Genomic DNA, 22,819 nt, shown 5'->3' on the forward strand with positions numbered 1-22,819 from the left:
TCTCTCCTGGTGAGTGGCGGCGTGGCATGACAGGTGAAAACTGTTCACAATCAGCTGATGAGATCAGCTGGGAGTGATTACCTGCAGCGTCTCCTCAAACGGATAAAAGCCACTTCCAGACCATGACACGGCGCCAGATCGTAAAACAGCCTAGTTAGTACTGTCTGATCTTCTCAGCTCTTCTGTCTGAGTGTTGGCCGCAGTCTGACCATTTTTCTCTATTCCAGTTGAAGCGCCTGTCTTCCTCCACCAAACCCGGACAACCCATCTCCTGGACCCCTCCAGCTTTCCATCTGTCTGCCGCTGCCGCTCCACCACCGCTGCCACTCGCCTCTCTCCGTCTGCCCTGAACTCTTCTTCCTTGTTACCCAGCCCCGGTTGAGTAGTATGCCTAGCGACACTGGTTTAAACAACTGTGTAGCTTTTGTTAGTTAGCCTGTTTGTCAGTGAGTGTTTCTGTCCGTTAGTCATCCTTAGTTCGTATGTACTGTGTATTTTAGTCAATTATTTGCTAGCGCTTCGCTATAGTTTTTAGTTAAGTCTCAATCCTTTCCAAAGCTCGGTTTTGCTTGTTCTGGTTAGCGACTTTAGTTATTGTAAATCCATTTTTTGTTATTAAAGAACTTAACTCCTGACTCTGTCGTTGTGCCTTGTTGTCCCGCACCTGAGTCTTTGTCCTGTTCGTAACACGGGAACTGGTGACCTTCTTGCTGAGAGGCAATGGTGCTAACCACCGAGCCACCTTGCAGCCCCGTATTTACTTTTTTTTCCTCTTTTTTTTTAATTTATTCAAAACCAAACATCTGACTACATAAAATATGTTATCCAACTACTTAATAACCCTGCAGGAAAAATTCTGTTATACTGAGGCATATCTATTTTTCTTGAGACTGTGCCAGAAAAGGTGATTCTTTATTCAACTGTGTAGGTGCATAATTGGCGGAGTATTTGCTTCTATTACATTGTAAGGTTTGTAAGGTATTTTGTCAAGGGATTGGGGGGGGAAAAAAAGAGAAAGAAAGAGATGAGAAAATGCCCTAGAGCAGCGTAAAAAGACATTGCAGGCAGTCAGAATTCAGCATCCTCCTCTCTGGCTGAGGCTGGGGATGCTGCTGCAGTGAGCACTGTGCATGATGACTGGCACAAATGATAACTTGAAGCAGCCCGTGGTACACCTCGAGCAGATGAGCTGGGGACTAAATGTACTTTATAGCTGTGTCAGCTCGTATTGTGGAAGGTTGAAGGCTTCGTCTGAGATAGATTCCAGTTTGGAGTCTACATTCCACTTCTGTCTCCAGGGTGTCTAAGCTCAGCTCTGTAATAGAACAAGCCTTTTCTACCAGTTTGTTGAGCCTGCTGGCATCCCTCACCTGGGTGATGCCTCCCCAGCACACAACAGTAAAGAACAAACAACAAGGAAAGACTGGTTGAGTCTAGAATTACAACTATTTAAATAGTTTTTGTGTCGATTGAATGGAACAAACGGCTCATTAGAGCGTATTTGTACTGGCAGAACTGTTGCTCTTTGTCACATGCTGTAAGTAAAACTAGACTTATTCCTAGATATGTCTGTGGCATTCAACATTCTGTAACCTGAAGGAGAATACACAGAAGACAGTATGAAGAAACACACAAAGACTTGTACACAAACAGTAGAAGTGCACGCCTTGTGTCCGTTTCTAGCACAGACGTAGCATGGGTGTGTGTGGAAGTATTTGTATGTCAACATGTTATGATATTTCGCTTCAGTCATATATTTTCTGCGTGGATCAATCCCAAATCCCCAAATTCAGGCCTCACTGGGCAGAAAAGTTTGATTTGTCTCAGAAGCAACACTTTTGCCTCTGCGGGCTTCAGATCGAAGCCTTACAAGAGCTCTTACTACACTCAGTAAAACACAGGGCACCATTTTGTTCCCAGAGAATCATCCACCTCCCCTTTGGGGCGATCAGTAACTCAACAATAACAATGCTTTTATCTGCAATTGTAGTACCACAACTGTAATTTTTAAATGAAACAGCAAATTCTGACTGTATCCAATAATAGGTGTGTGGCAAACTGGGAGTGTTGGAAGACTGGAGGAAAAAAAAAGATCCAAGACAGAAACAGGGCAAAAATACGTGTGACAAAAGCCCAAACGTAGTGAAAGGTCGCATCAAATGGATTTAATAAAAATGTAGATCTATTCAGTGATATGCACAACGGTGAGAAAGACAGAGGAAAGGCTGCAGGAAATATGAAGAAAAAAAATGCACTGATCGCAGCTTCACTGATTTTGGATTTTACAGTTGAAACAGCAGCTAGTCACTGTTGCCTTGTAGAGGAAGTGAGTAATGGATGCACTGTTTTTAATTAACATAAAAGCTAGTTTGACATTTTGGTACAGCATTTTATTATTGGCCTGCATATATGAAAATAGTGACAGAAATGAATACTGGCCCATATATTGGCTTGGCTGAGGTATTGGTGTAGCTTAAAAGTAACCCTAACGTTTTTGATAATGCTACTTTTTAAAGGGATGATGCACAAACCACATGAAACCTTTTTGAGCCCCAAGCATATTTTGTTTTGAGTTCAATCAACTCCATCCACAAGTAAGTGAAAGTGCTGTAACAGGATGGTGAGTTAAAATGCATCCTTTGGGCGTATTTTGTTTTGAGTCCATAACAGGACGGATTTCATTTAACATTGAGAATGTACATAATTCTACTCATGATGATATAACAAATGCATAATGCATTATTGTAGCTTTAAGGCAAGCTGTAACCACTCTTAGTGTACACTAAAGCTCCGACAGTTGGAGCATCTGTTGAAGCATGCATCCTAAATATGAAAGCCCACCCAAAATTCAGAGGCAAAATCAAAAATGCAAACACGCCTATTAAAAATTGTCTTTAGTGTACCGTGTCCACTGTGGAAGCGAGTCCTCCTCTTCTCCTCGGACTTCATCCTGGCTTTAATGTACCCCTGACACCTGTGCAGGTGAACCAGATTACAACAAGAGTAAAAATGGCATTCATTATCACCAAACTTCTCATCCTTCTCTGAGTTTTGTACAGAACTACATAGTAAATTAGTTCATATTATTAGCAGAAAACAACTATTCAAAAACATCTAATAGATTTATGGGACTCGTGACAAAAGGTGAGAAATCAAACATTTGCTCTGACAGCGGAAACTGCCTAAAACTGTTTTAAATAGGGTTTTGTTTTTGTTTTTTTTCCACCCTGCAGTACCATTTGGCTTCTGCTTGTAATGCCACATCGTCAGTCTTGTAGTTTGCAAAGATGTCACTGCTCCAAAAAACACCCATTATCCTCTTTTCTAAAAACCTATTCTTTAAGAGCAATTTTTGTTCATGCCTTTATGTAGTTCTTTTTATTTTCTTTCATTTTCCCACCTTTATTTTTTTTTTTGTAAATATTCACAGTCCCTCATATTCTAGGCTTTCAAGTCTCCGTCTCCATGGAGAGGCAGAGTCGGGACAAAAGTAACAATAAACACTAGCATTCAGTAAAGGGAACAATTTGCATCCATGCGAAAACTATACAAGAAGAAGGCTGCTTTATTTATTTATTTATTTTTTAAAGTGTAATTATAGGACTACAATATGCAAATATTACACAAGTTTCATTTTAGGATTGTTTATATAACTGGTTTGTAAGCCATTTTTATTGATATTTAGACTCAGTTGAACCTGGTACAAAGAGACAAATGATGGATTGTAAAGTTTCATTCACATGCTGTAGTTTCTGTGGCCTATTTCTGACACATGAGAAGGCTGGAATAATATATGAAAATCTTGCACGTCTTCTCCAGTGCACAGTGCAATGGAGGGATAACAATAACAGCAGGTTTCTGACGGGTGTCTGTGGCTCACCTGCTGCAATATTGCTTCGACTGCTGTGCATTACAAGTGTGGCATGTTTCAGGTGAAACTTAGGATAGGGATTGTTAACAGTTAGGAATCCTAAGTCAGCAAAAAAAAAAAGGCCAGAATACAAAAATAGCAAGAGTGAATGTTGAGGAGGGTTGTTTCCCAAGAAATAAACAGCATTCTGTAAATGCATTTGCAGATTTTTTGACCTACATTGGTTCATCTATGAACTAAACATGTGTTTTTAAAATGTGTGTTTGGAAATTGATATCTTATGGACGTAATGCAAGAATATGTTATGGTATAGCTGCAGGATGCATACAGATAATATGCTTTTATCCACACAGGGGTCTTTGAATTAAACATTATAATGTCTTAATTTGAATAAAATTGGAGTTTGAATTTGATTTTTAATAATATTTATCAAGAAATGTTGATGCACTAACAGGATGCTGGAAGAGTTGATCAGATTTGGTCAATCTGGTTTGGACACTGGCATGAGCAGGCTTTTAAAAAAAACACAAGAGACTGAGAATAAGTCTGCTGCATGAGGCCCATGTCTGCATTTTTGTCGTCTTGTTTATCTTTATAAAGTCAGACACATTGCATTTTTAGTATATGATGTTTGCAAATTGTGAGGTCAAAGATCATCCCTTCAGCTTGTATCACAATTAGGTAAAAATGTAGACAAAGTATCTACACTTTCTGGCCATTTTTCATTGTTTATTAATAAGTGCCACTAATGGTAAAACTCTGTGAACCAGAGGCGGACCGAAGACAACAGTCTGAGCCAACCTGTGGAGGTTAATGGAACGGAGCAAACTGCTGGTACATGCATTACATGGTGAGTAATTAGGCAGAAAATTGGTGCAGCCATTTGGAAAATAAGAGTGTCTGCTTGGTGGCGAAAGGGAGTCCATTAACAGACTTCTAGTTGTAGCGTCGCTCTGGAGATTATAAGAAGGGAAAGTGTTTGTGTGTGCGTGTGTGGACCGGTGTTAGCGATAAGCCAGCGCTAAAGAAAAACAGGAGACGTCTTACCTGCCAGTGATGAGGAGGAAGAGTGTGAGGATGACCAGCAGGGAGAAACCTCCTACAGATGCTGTGACAACCACCAGAACCTGACCCTGATCAGCAATATCCGGATCTGAGGAAACCAATATTCAGTTTCAGTATGACTAAATGGAAATGTAGCACAAGTGAAAAAGCCACATTTATAGTTTTTTCATGCATGCTCAGTTTTCTCTTCTTAAACGTATCCAGCATGTGAACAACACCACAAGATTTTCACAATTTTAAAAAAAAGGCAAATTTAGAAGTCTTGTAAGTGATCTGCTTCTGTTTTAATTTCAGGGCTCGATACAAGCTGTGCTGTCGCAATCCAGATAAAACTGATTGATAATCAGGATAAAACAGATTGAAACACACCAGCTGGAGTTGTCAGACTTGGGTATTTCATCATATTTGATGAAAAATGTGCCCGCATAGATTTGCTTTAATATAATAATGTCATTTTCTTTTCCACCAGCAAATTGGAGCGCAATTGATATTTCTCATTGGATCTCTTACACACCAAACACAAAACTATTTTATTCTTAACTTTCGTCTGTGAGAAAACAATGAAATGTATATATATTAAAAAATATATTTTTTCTAAAAAAGAACTTCCCTTGAAATGGCATTGGTAAAATTTACAAGATGAAGATAAATATCCTTGAGTATGAATTTTTCACAGAGGCCACAAAATGTACTTGATTGATGTGCAAATGTTTCATTCATATGACATCTGGTGAACTAACTAATTATATTAAGTTGTACAAAGTTCAATCTAGTTCGATGAGATGTCAAACTTTAAAATGAAGATAAAGTTTTCTCAATGCAGACCTGGTCTTGGACTTCTCTAACAGTTAGTTATAATAAAGGTAGGTAGGAAAACATGAAACAGGTCTAATTCACTGCACTGTGGGTGACAATGCACAATGGGAGGCTGTGCATTCTGTGAGTATGCAAATGGAATTTTGTCATATTTATAGAAGCATGACTATATTAAGGTGCATAGCTGCATATTCATCACCTAATGTGTGTATGTGTGCATGAAAGCTGTAATAAGCACATCCACAAACTTGCAGAGCTTATATGCATTTAAATAAATGGCTCATGCCTGAAGAAACGCTGACGAGTTTCACTGATCCACAGCAATGACCCTAAAATGTCTCTGGGGATGTTATGGGGATGTGGATCAACACTGATGACACATGCACATCTCATATCACATGCCATAACACTGTGCACTACTTACATTGGTATTTGCACTCACATTTTTGGACCACTGTACATATATATATATTTTTTTTTTTTTTCTGCTAGATGTGTATATTCTTGTATATATTTATCTTATCTTATTTTTTATTTCATTATTGTTTATATATTGTTTCTTCCTATAGCTATTTTACTTTTTTGTTATTCTTATCCTTGCTAATTCCTAGGGCAATACCAATAGCCAGAATCAAATTCCATGTATGTTGTGTACATACTTGACCAATAAAGCAGATTCTGATTCTGATCTCTGGCTTTTAAAACTCCTTTTCTCTCCTGTGCATTGTTTCAAACACACTCCACATACACCAGTGGAATTTCCAAACAAACCTCACTAACTGAATATCAGTGCAATTTCTCCTTAAAACACAGTCAATATAAACACAAACAAAAACCCCCAATTCCCAAATGCCCGCTGCTCTTCTTCTTCATACCTTCAGCTGCGGTTGCAAACTCAAAGTTGGGGCTGTAAGCTGTGTAGCCAGCAGCGGTATGAGCGCGAACATGGAAGACGTAAACAGTGGAGGGTCTGAGGCTGGTTACCACCACGCTGGGGGTTTTGGTCCGTGTTGATGAGTAGCTTAGTTGCTCCTGTTCCTAGAAAAGTAGAAACAGATTGTTTCAGCAATGATAAACAAAAGCTAATTTTGGCAGGAAGTGTTTTTCTTTGCATAAATCCATTATCACAGCAATGTCTCACCAAAACACATAGTTTTTTATCCTATTAACAATCAGAGCAGATGGCGAACAAAGCGGAGACTGCAGCACATTAAGAATGCTCGGTGCTTTGGTGTCTGAACACTACGCATTAGTCTGAGAGCAGTGGTTGTTCATTGTGGATATAATCACTTGTGGTGCATTTCATCGCTTAAATAACTTGCCCTATAAACCAGTGCTGCCCCTAAGCAGTTAACACATGGGGTGTATACACATGAAATCTTTATTTCTTTTCAAATCCCTCATTTAGTTTGATCAACAGCTTTACCTTCTCATAGTATTTGACCTCATAATCCACAATGTCTGAAGGTGGCTGTTCCACTTCTGACCAGGAGAGGGCGATGCTGTTTTGAGAGGCCCAGTCTTTCCTGACTACACCCACCAGAGCAGGACCTGAGGATGCAGGGATTTGAGTCATCAGCTTCCATCATCGACAACAACAACAAAGTTTCAGATGTCCGTTCGCCTGATGGACATTTCGTTATAAGATGTAGTTGTATAGATCCACAAAAAACGACTAGTTTGATTTAGTGTCTGACGTATGATGGGTGGGCTCACTTTAGTGACTTTGTCTCAAAGAGGGATGTAAGTATTAAGACTGGGAGGAACATAAGCAAGAAAAATGGCAAGTTTGTAGCAGGTCTGAGAAACCCAGAGTCATCTGCCCAGGAAGCCCAGTGGACTGAGGAAATAAGTGATCCCGGCCAATTCTTGCTTGAGTCCACTGCAGTGAAGTGAATCCACTGAGCTTAGAGACAGTACTGCAAAACACTTTTTAAAAAGTGTCTCCAGTCATCAGAAGAAAGATGTAAGCACTGAACAAAAAAGTTTTAGAGTTCCAAACTGGAATAAGAAAAAAAAAAAGCAAAAATTGAAGTTGTGGAGAGTGCACGGTGCCTTATAAATCTCCATCCTGCAGCTTACAGTCGACAAACTCGAGTAAAACAGCCCCTGAGAAATGTAACGACCTGGTGGCAGTTTGGAAGAGAGATAGTTTCAGTATCACATGAATAATCAAGGGGTAAAGAAAGGCCAAGAAACAAGCATTTTACTGTCCAGCTCCAGTATAATGCGCAGCCGGAGAGAAAAAACATTTTTGTTAACCAAACCATTAGACCTACAGCAACTGTTTATCATGTTTGTCATTATTGCTGAATTTGGAGGAATATTTTACACAAGGCTGCTGAAAACATCACAAAATCACCTAGCGGAGATTCAAATATTTACCATCAATTATTCATAAAGCCTCCGCTTGAACAGAATATGATTTGGCAAACTAATAGATCCAGTTCCTCTGTTGTTGAGTATGCTGTTTGGGAGATCATTGTTGGAATACAAATTTGTAGGATCAGACTGATGTCTTAAACTGTCCTCATGCTCAGAGAAGCAGATAACCTACTCCATACTAAAGGCCACAGACTGGATGGGGCACTTCAGAAAAGGTGTCATGTCACTATATTAAGTCGGACGCATCGGGGTGCAGATCTGAGTCTCACATCTTGTCAACAAGCCAAGATTTTCTAGCGGCACCACGGCCCAGACAGACAACGCTTCACAGTCTAGCAGCTCAACCACTTGTATAAAAAAAAAAATAGCAGAAAGAAAAATAGTACACACAGGAAGCAACAAATTTGATGCTGAGTCCTGCAAAAATGCCCATTCAAGATGACAAATACGGTGTCCAACCTATATGTCACGCTGCACAAATTCAGACTCCTGATTAAAGTCTGTTTAAATATGCATTTCTTTATGAGCCTCAAATCGCAGACTATGTTGTGCCTGTGACACAGAGGCACAAAATCTTGTCATCATGTTTGAATAAAAAACACAACTCTTGACAGCTGTTATGGAAATTAGAGTGCATTGATTATTTTTTCCATCTAGAAAATTTCAGAAATTGGTAAAAGAAAAATGCCAATAACACGACATCTTCAAATTACTAGTATTTTCTGATCAACTGTCCAAAATGTCAGAAAATAAACTTACTATATTACAAAACAATTGCAGGAGCAGCTGGAACTTGGTAATTGTGGACTTTATTTATTTTTAATACAAACGGTTAACTGATTTTATTTTATTTTACATTTTCTAACTTTAAACAGCTCATTGATTTAGTTGTAGCACACAGTACTGGCTACGATACATTCACAATAAGGGTCAACTATTCAGGCCTGTATTGTTCGCTGGTTGTACGACACACATGCACTAACCTACTTTTCGAAAAAAAATAGGGTGAAGGACGACTCATCTCACTGTATCACCTTTTTTCCACATCTCTGCAAAGCTGAACCCTCAAATGTGCCTTCATCTTTGTAATGACGGGTTCACTCTCTGCTGTTCTTGCTCAGAGTTTGTTTTCATTCTGCAACGACATTCTGCATCACCTGAGGGCGGGTTGGCTGTTTTTCTTTGCCACACTAATGCATCATCGTCATCAAATATACATTGCGGACCAGAATTTCTGAACGTTTCTGATGTCCTCTCAAAAGATCTACGTGAAGATGTCACTTTAGTCAGTGTTCCTATATGACTGAAGCTCCTGCCATCTGTGCCCCAACGATGAACCCTCTTTCAAAGTCAGTCTCTCTTTTCCTTGCATTGATATACAATTTGAAAGGGCCTTCTTAGTATTTTCATACATGCTTTTGAGGATGATTAGATGTTAATTGTACCATGCACTGCACTTGTTTGAAAGCCTTTGCATTTGTTGGGTTTTTCCATTCACTTATTCAAGTTTTTCTTTGTTTTGTCACTGGTCTAGGTATGTGCCAGCCCATGTCAGACCAGCTAGTACAGTCTAAATAATGTCAAAGCACACTGTGCAAGGACTATTAATCCATCTGTGATGGCTTATTATTACTTTTACATGTATTTAACACATTAAAAGGTTCTTTGCAAAGACTTCTTGATGTCATGTAGACCCTACTTTTTTTTTTTTTTTTTTTAGTTTAAATGAATTAAATGTGTAAATGTATGTGCTCATAACTTAAATTAATGTGTTAAAGCACATCTTAAGAACCGTGCCCATAAATGCCATGTTCAAATAAGTAATGAAGATGTTTTTTTTCAGTTGGCATCGGTGTAACCAGTCAGATATATATGCATAACCGACTTAGGGGATAAGAATGTTTGTGAGAATCACATTACTACACCTGGCTGGTGAAAATTGATAAGGCAGGCCTTCCAGGGAAGTTCAAGGCGTGGTTGTATCAACATGGCTTGCTGCCCAGACTGATGTGGTTACTGACTGTTTATGAAATCCCGCTTTCAGCGGTGGAAGGTGTGGAGCGCAAGATCAACTCGCATCTCAGGAAGTGGCTAGGCATTCCGCCAAGCTTCACATCAGTCAGGCTGTACATTAGATCTGGGCAACTTCAACTGCCCCTCTCCTCGCTCGTGGAGGAGTTTCAGGTAGCCAAATGCAAGGTGGCCATGATATTCAGAAACACTGGGGACAGCAAGGTCAGAGAGGCTGGAGTGACAGCCGGGTCCGGGCGAAAGTGGGAGGCTTCCGCATCTCTGAGTCGGGCTGAAGAGAGCTTGAAGCTCAAGGACATCATTGGAGCACCCTGTGTAGGGCGGCAAGGTGTGGGACTTACCCATTTTCAAACTTGAGGAAAGGCCGACGCTGCAGAAAGAAGAGCTCTGCTCCAGGCAGAAATAAGGGATCAAGAGGAAGAGTGGAGAAAAGCTAAGGCTGTTGAGCTAGGCTCCCAAGGGGCCTGGACGAGATGGGATCTCCCCAAGAGGAAGGTGACATGGAACGACTCTGGAGGTTAGAGCCCTACCGGATATCTTTTTTGCTGAGGGCGGTCTATGACACTCTTCCATCCCCAACGAACCTCCACAGATGGGGCTTGAGGGAGGACTCGCTGTGCAAGCTCTGCGGGCAGAGAGGAACTATGGCCCATATCTTGACAGGATGTAAGGTTGCGCTAACCCAGGGCAGATACCGATGGCGCCATGACAAAGTATTGACTGTGTTCGCTGAGATCATGGAGCAGGAAAGAACCAGGAAAAGCCAACACAGGGTCAAGCCATCGCCTGGTGTAGTTTTTGTCAAGGAGGGTGCAAAGCTGCCAGGGCCCAGCAAAGCAAAGACGAGTCTGCTGCAGACTGCCCAAGCCTGGGAACTCAGGGTTGACCTGAAGAGGAGGCTTCAGTTCCCAGAATCTGTCCACACAGCCCTTCGTCCAGATGCCGTATTATTCTCCACCAGAGGAAAGAAGATCATCCTGGTTGAGCTTACCGTGCCATGGGAGGAGGGATGTGAAGAGGCATTTGAAAGAAAAGCAGAGCGCTACAGTGACTTGGTCCAGGATTGCAGGGACAAAGGGTGGCAGGCATGGTTGTACCCTGTCAAGGTAGGGTGCAGAGGATTCCCTGCCCAGTCGGTCTGGAAGTTGCTGACTGCCGTGGGTGTGAAAGGTTCAGAGAGAAAGAAGGCTGTGCGAAGACTGAGAGAGGCAGCTGAGAGAGCCTCCTGTTGGCTATGGAATAGGAGGGAGGACATGAGCTGGCAGCCAGGGGGGAGTGAGTCGTGGCCGGCCACCACTGCTGACCCGCCAACAGGAGAGTGTTATGGTTGAGGGTCGAAATACTCAATGACTGTTGGCAACCATCTGATGACACAACCCCCTGGCTAAAAGCTCCAGTCATCACAAGATGGCTGGAAGAGTTGCATCTCTGGATGTATGCTATCACTAGAGGGGATTTCTGTCTGCAGCACACTGTACAGTATAATTTTATGTATGTATCTCCGTGTGAGAGAACCGGCTCGACTCTCAGTTTTTTTTTGTGCATCGACATTTTTGCAAAGTGAGGAAACTCTTGTGCAAGAAGCTATTTTAGGATTTCGGACAAATCAATCTCCTGGTTAGATACCTTCTGGTATGGATGAGTGCTTCAAAGAGAACAATTATGCTCATTACAGTTTAATCACAGTTCACACAGCAAAAGATAATTGAGAACCCATAAGCTCTAGTTGGTTTATTGGCAACATGTAAAAATAGGCTAACCCTGAACTACAGATGCTCAAACAGATAAAGAAGGGACAGAGAGGGAAGAAAGGAGAAAGGAGTGAACGAAGAGAGCTGTAAAGAAATTCCCACGAGGTTGCATCTCCCCAGTATCTGAGCATATAAATAGAAGTCAGCCTTATTCCCAGAGAAAGGGGGGGATGAAAACAGAAGAGAATCCACTGGAGGAAAGAGGAGGAGAGCAAAGAAGAGGGGAGAGAGAAAAATCTCCCGAACCAGGACAGCACAAAACAGTATGAAACGATCACACGTGGAACTTTATGTGACCTGTTGTTCTTTTTGTAAAAGAAAATGTTATGATAATGATGGCATTGGAGCCAAGACATTTCTTTGGTTTGTTTTCCTGGAGTTAGCAGTATGTGATTTCCAGTGTGAGGTGAATTCAAGGTTTCTATGGAACTTTGTCAACATAAACCTTCAAAATATTGTAACTGATCAAATAACAGTCCGTGGGAAGACATGCCACAGCACACCTCGCCTATATACAGTACATTTATACATTAATAAATCATGCTAGCAAAGGTGAAGGAAAATGTTGATTTTTATTTTGCGACATGCACCTTTAGCCTCTTAACAAATGTGCACATCATGGGGTGTCTAACATCTTACCATAGCGGTGAACTCACTGTGGGTGCAAAGCGAAAATCAAACTTTAAAATTTACCACAGGCTCAGTTTATATATTTATGAATGTAATGAGACAAAAAACTGATTTACTTCACTGTTTGGACAATTGAGCAGTTATGAACAAACACTATCAAACACAAGCCAGACGGAAATATATTTCAAGACCCAATACCTTACTTGTTAGTAATTACTTATTAAAAACCATTTATTTGTTTGATTTTTTAAAATGAGCACAATCATCACAAGTGCAAGCATCAGTGAAGTCATGAAGACAGTGTGCACAAACCTGTAGGGATTTAATCAATTAAAGCAGCGGCTATTGGATTCCAATTATTTGAGTAAAGTTTCAATGCCTCATTAAATATCATATCTTGTAAATGGTTCCATTCAATTGGATATGTAATTCAATTAAAGTCACTCTTCTTGTCTCCATTTTTGGTCTAAATTTCCAAAGCCTCAACAAACAACGTGTTCAGCCTCTGCTGACACAGTCTCTCTCTCTCTCTCTTTCTCTCTCTCTCTCTCTCTCTCTCTCTCTCTCTCTCTCTCTTTAAAAATCTTACATAAGGATTACTTTAACACAGAAGCAGGCTATATTTTTGGCTGCCACTCTACTTCTGTTGTAGGAGCACATTTTTTCACTCTGTGCAGCAAACACACAAATTTGCACTGATTTGTCTGTGTCTCTTCACAAAATACTGCAGTGAACTTTGTGGGAGGAATCTTCACTCAGAAATGCTCGGCTGAGCAATAACCACAGCGTATTCTGAGCAGAGTGCGCTTCACTCTTCGAAAACACAGTGATCATCCTGCTCACTCTGCTCTGCGTTGCTGCCTCATGAAGGCACTAAGACAACGGCTGACCTTCATCGTGAAAAAAAGAAAGCATCCCGCTTAACAATGAAATTATTGTGGAGAAAAGTACACACAAAAAGCCATTCAGGATGATGAACTGCATTTTCTGCGAATCCATGACTGACGAGATGCTGCTTAGCTTTTACGGAAGCTGAATGGTAATTTCAGTATATTATTACATCATAGCAAAGAGCACCAGGAAGACAAAGCCACCATGCATCTTGCCTAACAGAGCATTATAACCTATCAAGGTTAGACAAGCACACGGGCAAAATTGGGAAGGGAAATTGTAAGTAATTCTGATTAATAGGTTTAGCATAATTAAAAGCATAATGAGGTCTTAATATACAATTTACAAACAGATAGCACGCCAACAGCAAATAAACCACCCCTCCTCCTTCTCACTAAAAAGAAAAACAGCTAATTGCCAATTCATCTTTTGATTGGCTATTATTCCATCATTGGCACAATATCGCAATCAATTACATGAATCACCTTGCAGCACCTGTAATAATTGGCAATGGCACCTACCGGCATAACATAAATTTAGACAAAACCCAGATTTACAAGCATTTCTCTCAACACAACAACTATTCCACTTGATTTGAATTTCTATTATTCTTCTTATTTATTTATTTATTTTTTGTAGAATTTTTTGCATTTTAGTGCTTTGAAGAGTAAATAGATTCATGCAGAAGCTTCCTAGGAGATTGTTTTCTTTTTTTTTTTTTACTATGTCCAGCTGAGTTTATACATTAAATGTCACATGCAGGTTGCTTTATTTACATTTGCTGAATAAATCTAGCTCATGTGCGATCCTATGAAATAACTGCGGACTTGCACAAACATTTCATTGTAATAAAATGCAGACTATGAGCCACAGAAAACGAACTGCATTCAACCAGTATGAATAGAGTACCGTGAGCATAGTTAAAGAATATGTTTCTTTATAATGCTGCCTTTTTTCACTGAAAATGTGCAGGGAAGTTAAGAAACTGCAAGCAAGAGATCAGGAACCTTTTATTCTGTATCAAAACAAAAATTATTGTCATTGTACTATTTCTAACGGATCTATTGTACAACTCGACAAACGAAAAAAGGTGTTCCTCTGATTTGAAAAAAGTGGTAAGAGAAGAAAAATGTGTGTGTTTGTAGGAGAGTGAGAAAGGAGAGTGCACAGGGGAGGAGAGCTGACTAACAAACCATTTGCAAGTCTGTAGGTGGTACATGTGTTTCAAATGTGTGTCCAAATGTCATATGTGTCTGGATTTGTTTGCCTGCTTGTTTGCATGTGTGCCTGGCTGCAGTTGCACACAGTATGTATACTGAGGAACAGCAGCTTGACAGGTTAATCCACTCTAAACATCCTAATGGGAACATCCCCACAGGCTGCTTCTCCTCCTCTGTGGAGATTATTTTGCATTCCCAACTTCCTCCCATCAGTCGAGCTGCCTTTACCGGAGAGACACGTACGAAGTGACACGTATATATCTGACATCTGGCCTCCGAGGTATCATGACAGCCTATCAGCATACATTTTATATCTAAAAATAATACCTCAATGATATATTTCGCACTGTATGTAGGAGAATTAGCCATGAGAAAAATGACTGCTTAAGTTATTCCAAGCGGGGGCAGAAATTTGACCATATTTTTTAACTGGCTTACCGACCATGTGCTTCGTGTTGCTGAAAAACTGAGCAGTTACAATAAATCCACAGAGAAACACAGAAAGCCAATGAATACATAACAACTGGTAGAAAGTAATTATGAATTAATGCTCATATTTCAAGGTCTGCTTTTACAAACACACAAGGAACATTTGCAGGTGCTGAATACTTGACAACAAATGTGCTTTTTTCCCTTGTCGCTTCTCTGTCTGGGCTCCTTACGGCTTCTCATCAATGACACCATTAATGCTGCTTCATTTTCATATCCTCTCACTGCTTTTGAAACAGAAACCTGTTGGATTCAACATTCTATGTACTGTACAAATGGGCACAGTTTGATGAATCATCCTAATGAATTTGAGTCACTTTTACTAGGCTATGGGTTGAGTGATTGGCTCATCTTTAGTCCAGACTAAAATATCTCAACAAGCGTACACCGATCACCTTGAGATTTGCTAAATCTATTCACGATCCCCAGAGGATGAATCATATTTGTCAAACACTTCTCTTTACTTCTAAAAAACTAAAAAACTAATTAATTTCCACCATTATCTGTATTTTGTGTTACATTTAAATGAACATTAAATGCACATTAGCACGTGAACATGGTCAGTATTGTATTTCAGAATGAAACAATCAGTTAATTAATTGATTAGTCAATTGAAAGCCAATTAATAGCCAAGGTTTTAATAAGCGATGAATCGTTTAAGTCATGTATTCATGCATGAATGACATATGATTCCATGTTCTCAGATGTGACTATAGCCTGCACTTGTTAATGACAGACGAGCTCTACACTGCAATTTTCACTGTGTTTGAGTAAAAATGACAGTGCCGTATCGCTGGTGTGAGCAAATAATTTGTTGTGAGTCTGACCCCAGCGACTGACTCGCTTTTTTATTTTAAAGTGCAGAACATTCAGTGAGTGACTCCTCATTTGTTGATGGTCACTTTCACTGTTTGAACTTAAAAAGGTGGCAGCAGGTCAAATCAGCTAATTAAAGAATCAGTGAGTAACCTGATGACAGGTCAAATAAAACCTGGCTATGGTTGGCTTTGTGTGCTGACCACAGTCGGTAGGCTACTCTGCCAGAGATAGTTTATAAGATAAAAGCTGTATCGCTTCAACGCCACTGTGCACCTGAGAGGGTTTCTGTAGTCCCAACTACTAAAACGGAACAATGCGTTTTGTCACTAGTTTACAGCATCGTTTCAGTTTTAGAAGCCACAATCCTCTAATTAGGCTCATTTCTTTGTTGTTGTTTTGTTGTTGTTGTTGTTGTTTTTTAAAATGACATAACATTAAATTAAACTTTTCAGTTTAAGAGCTTTGAACCACAAACTTCAGTATTTTGATAAAGTAGTCTGTGAATATCCTACATTCAGGCTGCAGCTGTGTATCTGATGCATATTCATTCAACATTTTGGTGAATATAAATGTATAAATTAAAATATCAATATTGAAGGACTTGGACTAGAGTCATCCCAAAAATTGGACATCTCTTGTGTGTCACTTGGATTTTCCAAATCTTTTAATATGTCCTCAGTTTCAAAACTAGCTTAATAAACATACAAAAATAATCTAGCACAGATATACCTACAATTCCATATTTTCATATGCGAGTCACTGATAACTGATGACTGTCAATCACGTTCTCATTAGAATTTCACCTCTACACTATCTTGCTGTGCATGCTGAAAGGAGCGAAAATGTGCACATACATCCCAGTATAATTTATTAATCTACTCTCTTCCCACCCTTCATCTCAACCTACTCCATCAATTATTTCATCAATATTCTTGCCCATAAAGTACAAGGTTCACAGTTGAGCTTCAAGCATCTTTTTCCTAATTCAAGTGGAACACAATGCTCTGTTGTGACCTGGTAGCTCTGGATGACCTCAGGGTGATTGGTTTCTGCTAATTAGGAATCAGTTTAGGTCACAGTGACTCTCTCGGCTCCTTTAAGGGTCAGAAGTCTGTTTCCCCTATTGACACAATAAGATGAATGGTAAGACAGAGAATGAAGACACAGGGATCAGGGTGGAGAAAGGTAGATCTAGCTGCCATCCTCCCTTTCTCCCCCATAACTGTAAAATGAATATCTTCATCTGCTCCCAGCTGCAGTGCAAACACAGTATTCATGATGTATGAATCAGGAATTATGTAACTGCAGCACATGCATAAGCGACGCATAAGGATATATATAGCCAGTTGAGTATCAACCCTAAAATAAAGGTTATAATAATAAAAATAGCACAGAAGTTGTGAAATTTAACTTCTAGTACACCTTCTCAGTGCATGTACAGTGTTTTGGCTGCAGCTGGTATTTTCAGGCAGTAGCATCATGAACTTGTGAACAAGACTCCTGGTAGTTTTTTTTTTGTTTTTTTTTAACCTAGTTGGCTAGTTTGCAAGTTTGAAAAGAGTTTATTTATGTATGATTTGGCTCCCTGCCATCTCACAGTCTGTTGGGAAAATTACCAGATAGCCATTTTGCCCATGGCAGTAGGATTAAAACGATGAATGCGTTGCAATATGTTGTAGCTTATCATGTGCTATTCAGCCCTGCAAAAGTGTATTTACTTATTTAATGTATTTATGCAATTATGAAAATCATGGCTGAAACTAACATCTGTTTTCATTACAAATCTTGTGAGGCAATATGTTGATCAGTGTCATGTTTCTAAACTGTTTTTTTTTTTTTTTTGTCCAACTTAGAGCCCAACATTCAAAAAAATCTTCTATCGCGGTGACATACACAGATAAAATTGGAAAATCATCGCAGTTGAGAAGCTAGAACCAGATAAATGACTTCAGTAAATAATCCACCATCATCACCATTTCATGCACTCACTGCTTAAGCCCTCATTAGTGTAGTAATTAACTGTATCTCTCAATTAAGATACAAGACATATCAGTATAGGTGAAATCTATATGTGACAGGCATCTATCTGGTTGTCATCATTGCCACAAGACAGTAAAATAAACAGAATAAAAAAGAAATTGCAAGTGAACAAAAACTCACCGGCTTGGTGCGTGTTGACAGTGACATTTGCCAACGAGCGTGCAGCCACGCCGAGCCCAGAGACGCCATTTACGGCCTCCACGTGGAAGGTGTAGTTGGCGTGCATTGCAAAATCTAGTATTGCCACAGAAGTACCAGTTATACCAAGAGGTCGTGGGATGAAGCGCAGGTCTGGCTCACACGGCTCACACTGTGTCACAACGCTGTCGCCCTCACCCCCGTCGCAGCGCTGACACAGGATGTTGTAAGTGATGTCCTTCCTGCCTCCCGTGTCGCTGGGAGGCATCCACTGCAAGAAGAGGGCCGTGTCATTGATGAGCGAGACCAGATTCCTGGGAGATGAAGGAGGCCCTGAACAGAAGAGGACAGAAACTCATTGGTATCTCACTTGTTAATGAACATCTTCACCTGCTAACGTCACCTTGAAGACGGAGCGATCATCACAGTCTGACAAGTAAAGACGAGTTAGCAGCCGCCGAGCATAGTTTAAATCTTGTGTGTTTAGTTTGCAGGGAAAGTAGGTGTGTAGGTGGTTGGCTTTCAGCATATCCTGTTGTATTTCATTCTAAGAACTTGTTTCAGTTTCATAGATAAAACTGTGGCATTTTGTTTGTTTTTTTATTTTTCCCTCTCTCCAGTTTTCACAGCTGTGCATTATCTGTTTTGGCAACGAAAATCAGTTCTGTTGTGAGCGCTTCTTTGAATATCGTCGTGTAGGCGTGTGGGTGGTGAGCATTCAGAGTGCGCTAAGTGTTTCATTCCAGCATGCTACTTGTCAGTTTCATGGATACAATTGTCGGAAATGTCTACATCCATTAGTGAAGTACATCATAACAGATGTTTTTTTTTTTTTTTTATTGATTGAGGCATAAAGCTCAATCACATTGTTAAAACCTAAACAAATATGAAATTTCAAAAGTCTAGAAAGACAGACGCTAGACAGAGGACAGAAGACACGGCAGATTAACAAATGAAGAGTTCATTTGCAAAAACACAACTCAATTTTTGTAGATTTTCAGAAAACTTTTTTTTGTTGTTTGCTTGAGATAATATCAATCAAATTGAAGGTGAGTGGATTTGACTCAGTAGAAATTAAATTTGATTGATATTGTCTTAGGTAGACGATGGAAAAGCTAGTTTTCTGAAGGTTTGTGAAGATGGAGTTATCTGTTCTTGCAAATGAACTCTTCAAATAAATGTAGTTTTGAAATGCACTAACTTGTACAAGCCATGGTGGAGGGGTCTTTGATGGCCCTGTAGAAGCCTTTATCGCAGTGACAGATGGTGGCAGCCTGGTCGTGGCTGGAGCTACGTAGAGGACACTTGGAGCATTTAGTGTTCCCAGCATATGCCTTGAAGAAGCCAGGCTTACAAGCTGGAGAAAAAAAAGAGAGAGGTGGACAAAGCCGGTTACAAAAAGTTAGTGTTCTTCACGCATTCGCATTTCCATCAGCACAGATACATTTAATTCAAAACTCCAGCTGCTTCTCTCCTCACGTGGTCTGACCTTATTTCCTGAAATACAATGGATCACTGTCACCTTCTCATGAGCTCACTAAGCCACATGCTTAAGGTTCGGTGTATTGACTATGCAATGGCACACACATGCCCTTTTTCTGAATAAACAATAACACAAACTCACAAATCCCACAAATAGTTTTAAAAAACAAAAAACACATGAAGCCAAACTCTTCAGACTCTGACTAAACTAAATTTAGGTGTCTACGAAATGTAAATCTGGATGAGCCGTAATAAAAGCTATCAAGGTGCAACAGTATTTGTCTTTTGTATTCCAATAAAGTATAATAAAGAATAATAAAAAAGGAGAAATGCAGACTGAATATTTCTGCTGAAAGGGCAGAGCTCATACACTGGGATATGTTCAGGGGTCTGACTTTCCAGATTTCTAAAACAGCAGGCCTTCCTAACAAAAAACTACTAAAAGTTACCTTAACTTTACTCATGTTTGTTAAGATACGTAATAATGCTAAGGCTTATTGGCTAATGTTGGCATAGAAACCATTCTTAGTTAGCTGATACTGAAAGTATGCAAAATTAAAGTGTTGAAACACGATGTTTCACAAATTGAAATCTTGAATGGTCAGCAATCAAAGTAGGGGACAAAATTCCTCATCCTCTAGAAACTGTGAAGGTCTGTACAAAATAAAACAAATCCATCCAATATTTGTCAAAAAATATTGAGATGCTTTTGTTTGGAACAAAGTGTTGGACTGAGGGTGGATGTTGCTGCTAAATAAATATTTTCAGCAATTGTTTCTCAAGATACCCAGTCTAACTGTAAAGGAATGAGTTACCCACTGTATGTATATGTGTCTGTTCATTACGTTTCTCAATAACAGATCATCAGATCTACTTCACACTTGGCAGGTATACTGCTGGAGATTCAAGGAAGTGCAGTGTCAAGTGTGAAGTCATTTGGATGAAGTGAAGTACTTCTCTGTTGGACTGTAGTAACAGTGTATTTTCAATGATGATGTCCTCAGCAGGCTAGCTTACTGATTGCAGTTCATTCAAAACTGTGCATCTGATGTGTTGTTTATCTTTACTTCCAGCAGCCCTGCAATCTATTTTATCACCATAGTGGTTATGTTAAAGCAAACAACTAATAAAAGTTGAGTTTCTGTTTAATTATTTAGCAAAGCCTGGCTCGCGTTAGCGTTAACTCTGCTCTTCTGGTTCACTTCAGGTGCTTTTGACACACAAAAATTGCAAACTACACAATACGACATTAGATGTTAGATATTTTCATATATTTGGATTGCAGTCCCAGAATATTGTTCTTGAATTGCTGCAGCTAAATGTTGGCAGCCTGAATCCATTAAGTATTTGCTGACACACCCCAGTCCAAAGAACAAATGACTTCAATCACTCACTCTTGATGCAATCAGCCTGTATCAAACAGGCATAGTCAGAACTGGCAATGCACTTGTACAAAACAGTGGGAAAATATTCTAAAATTAGTATACAAGAACAGCATGCAATATCAACACACAACACAAAAATAATATGCAGAATGTATATGATATTGTCTTAAAATGCAAAAATATGTATTGGTTAGGACTTTACAGGTAAAATCAGGAGATAAATGCAACAGAAATGTCTCTGGAACTGATTTGTTTTAATTAGCAGCTTTAATAGAGCCTCTACTTTCCAATTCCTTCAGCTGAAAAGAGGAACTGTACTGTTTGTTGGGCAGGTAAAAGAGGAGCTATTAACATACAAATAATGCATTATGAAAATGTAATTATATCCTGCTTTCACTCTAAAACCTCCATCCACTTACATTGTCCATTCTGCTGACCCGGGTATTATCAGTTTTCCATCCTTACATCAGCTCACTTTCTACTGCCTCCAGTTACCTTCCCGTTTATTTCTTTCCATCAACTCAGCCAACTCTCCTCTCCTTATCTTTTCAATTTTTCCCCAACTGTTTTGCTGTGCCACAGTTTTTACCTTTTCTTGTTTTTCATCTTTATTCCAATATATTTTCTTTTCCCCATCTGTCCTCCTGCTTCACTATTTCCCTTAAGGCTTATCAGAAGATGGAAAAACCACTGCAGATTGCCTCACTCTTCCCAGACTTATCTCAGCAGCAAAGAATAAAGCATTAATAGTGCAGTTGTTTAATATTCTGGGAATTTGGGGGTAATTTCATTGCAGAGTGATTTGTTAGAAAATGTGTGTGTGTGTGTGGGTGGGATAATAATTTCAAAATTAGCAAATAAATATGCCAGGTATACGACAGACAATGCAATGTCAGGGCAGCAAGGTAGCACACTCTATCAAGACTTCATGGCAGGCAGGTTGAAGGATTTTTATAATTTCAGCATAATAATATTTCTCCATAGCTACTAAAAGTGAGAGGACAGTTGTTAGCCACATTTATTTCTTTTCTTCATTACATCGTCTTCTTTTATTGTCTGATGCCTTATTGCCTCCACTGAGAAACATTAGAAGTATAATGCATCTCTTGGTGTTAGTTTTTACCATATTGTGGTAATATTCATGCTGTGTACATGAATGATGTCCAGCTGTGACACAGTATGAGGTCATGTGCACAGGACTCCTGGTAAAGGATTATTGATACTAAGTGGATTATCCCAGTGAAATAAACTGAATTCAATTGCTCTCATGCAGTAACAAACATTCTGCTTCAATAAGTTCAGTAGATATAAATGCAGTAAATCGATCTGGTATCTATGTGTATGTGTCAGCTTGGGAAAGATTGCTGTTACTTGACTCAACCTAGTACCAAGAACTTTAATCTGATCATTCAGTTGACAGTATTGCTTTCGTTTACAGACCTGTTCTCTCCTTCAGACATTGATTTAGCTTCTCATTAAATCAAAATGTGTATCATTACATCACTGCCAGTTAGCATGTGCATAGAAAATAATCATTTTAATTAAGGTGTCCATAAATTGTATATCAAGAAGCCTAAAACATATATCAACAATCTTCCTATTCTTTTTCTCCACAGAAAATGTTCTGTAAATGACAGTTGGACACTTAAACAACTTGGATAGACTTGAAATTCTCCCATTTAAATTGACAAAAGATAAAATGTTGATCTTTTAAAAATAGTCAAAGGTACAAACTAAGTACATGAAAAGCAAGAAGGCAACCCCAAACCTCAAATTCAGTCAGTAACACCCCCACAATTAGAAATC

General features: G+C 39.4%; 1 protein-coding gene across 1 annotated transcript in view; it reads right to left on the reverse strand.

The window, feature by feature from the left end:
- The window catches only part of LOC103365297 (ephrin type-A receptor 6-like), a 70,086-nt gene that overhangs the window by 5,012 nt on the left and 42,255 nt on the right, over nt 1–22,819 (reverse strand). Inside the window, exons 7-12 of the mRNA XM_008292709.1 lie at nt 19,348–19,503; nt 18,129–18,479; nt 7,179–7,303; nt 6,628–6,790; nt 4,919–5,024; nt 2,904–2,974 (exon numbers count right to left, since the gene is read on the reverse strand). Of these exons, the coding sequence (XP_008290931.1) occupies nt 2,904–2,974; nt 4,919–5,024; nt 6,628–6,790; nt 7,179–7,303; nt 18,129–18,479; nt 19,348–19,503 (972 nt within the window). The remainder of the gene's footprint in view (nt 1–2,903; nt 2,975–4,918; nt 5,025–6,627; nt 6,791–7,178; nt 7,304–18,128; nt 18,480–19,347; nt 19,504–22,819) is intronic.

The sequence above is a fragment of the Stegastes partitus genome, unplaced genomic scaffold, assembly GCF_000690725.1.
Source record: "Stegastes partitus isolate 25-593 unplaced genomic scaffold, Stegastes_partitus-1.0.2 Scaffold19, whole genome shotgun sequence".
Lineage (NCBI taxonomy): Eukaryota > Metazoa > Chordata > Actinopteri > Pomacentridae > Stegastes > Stegastes partitus.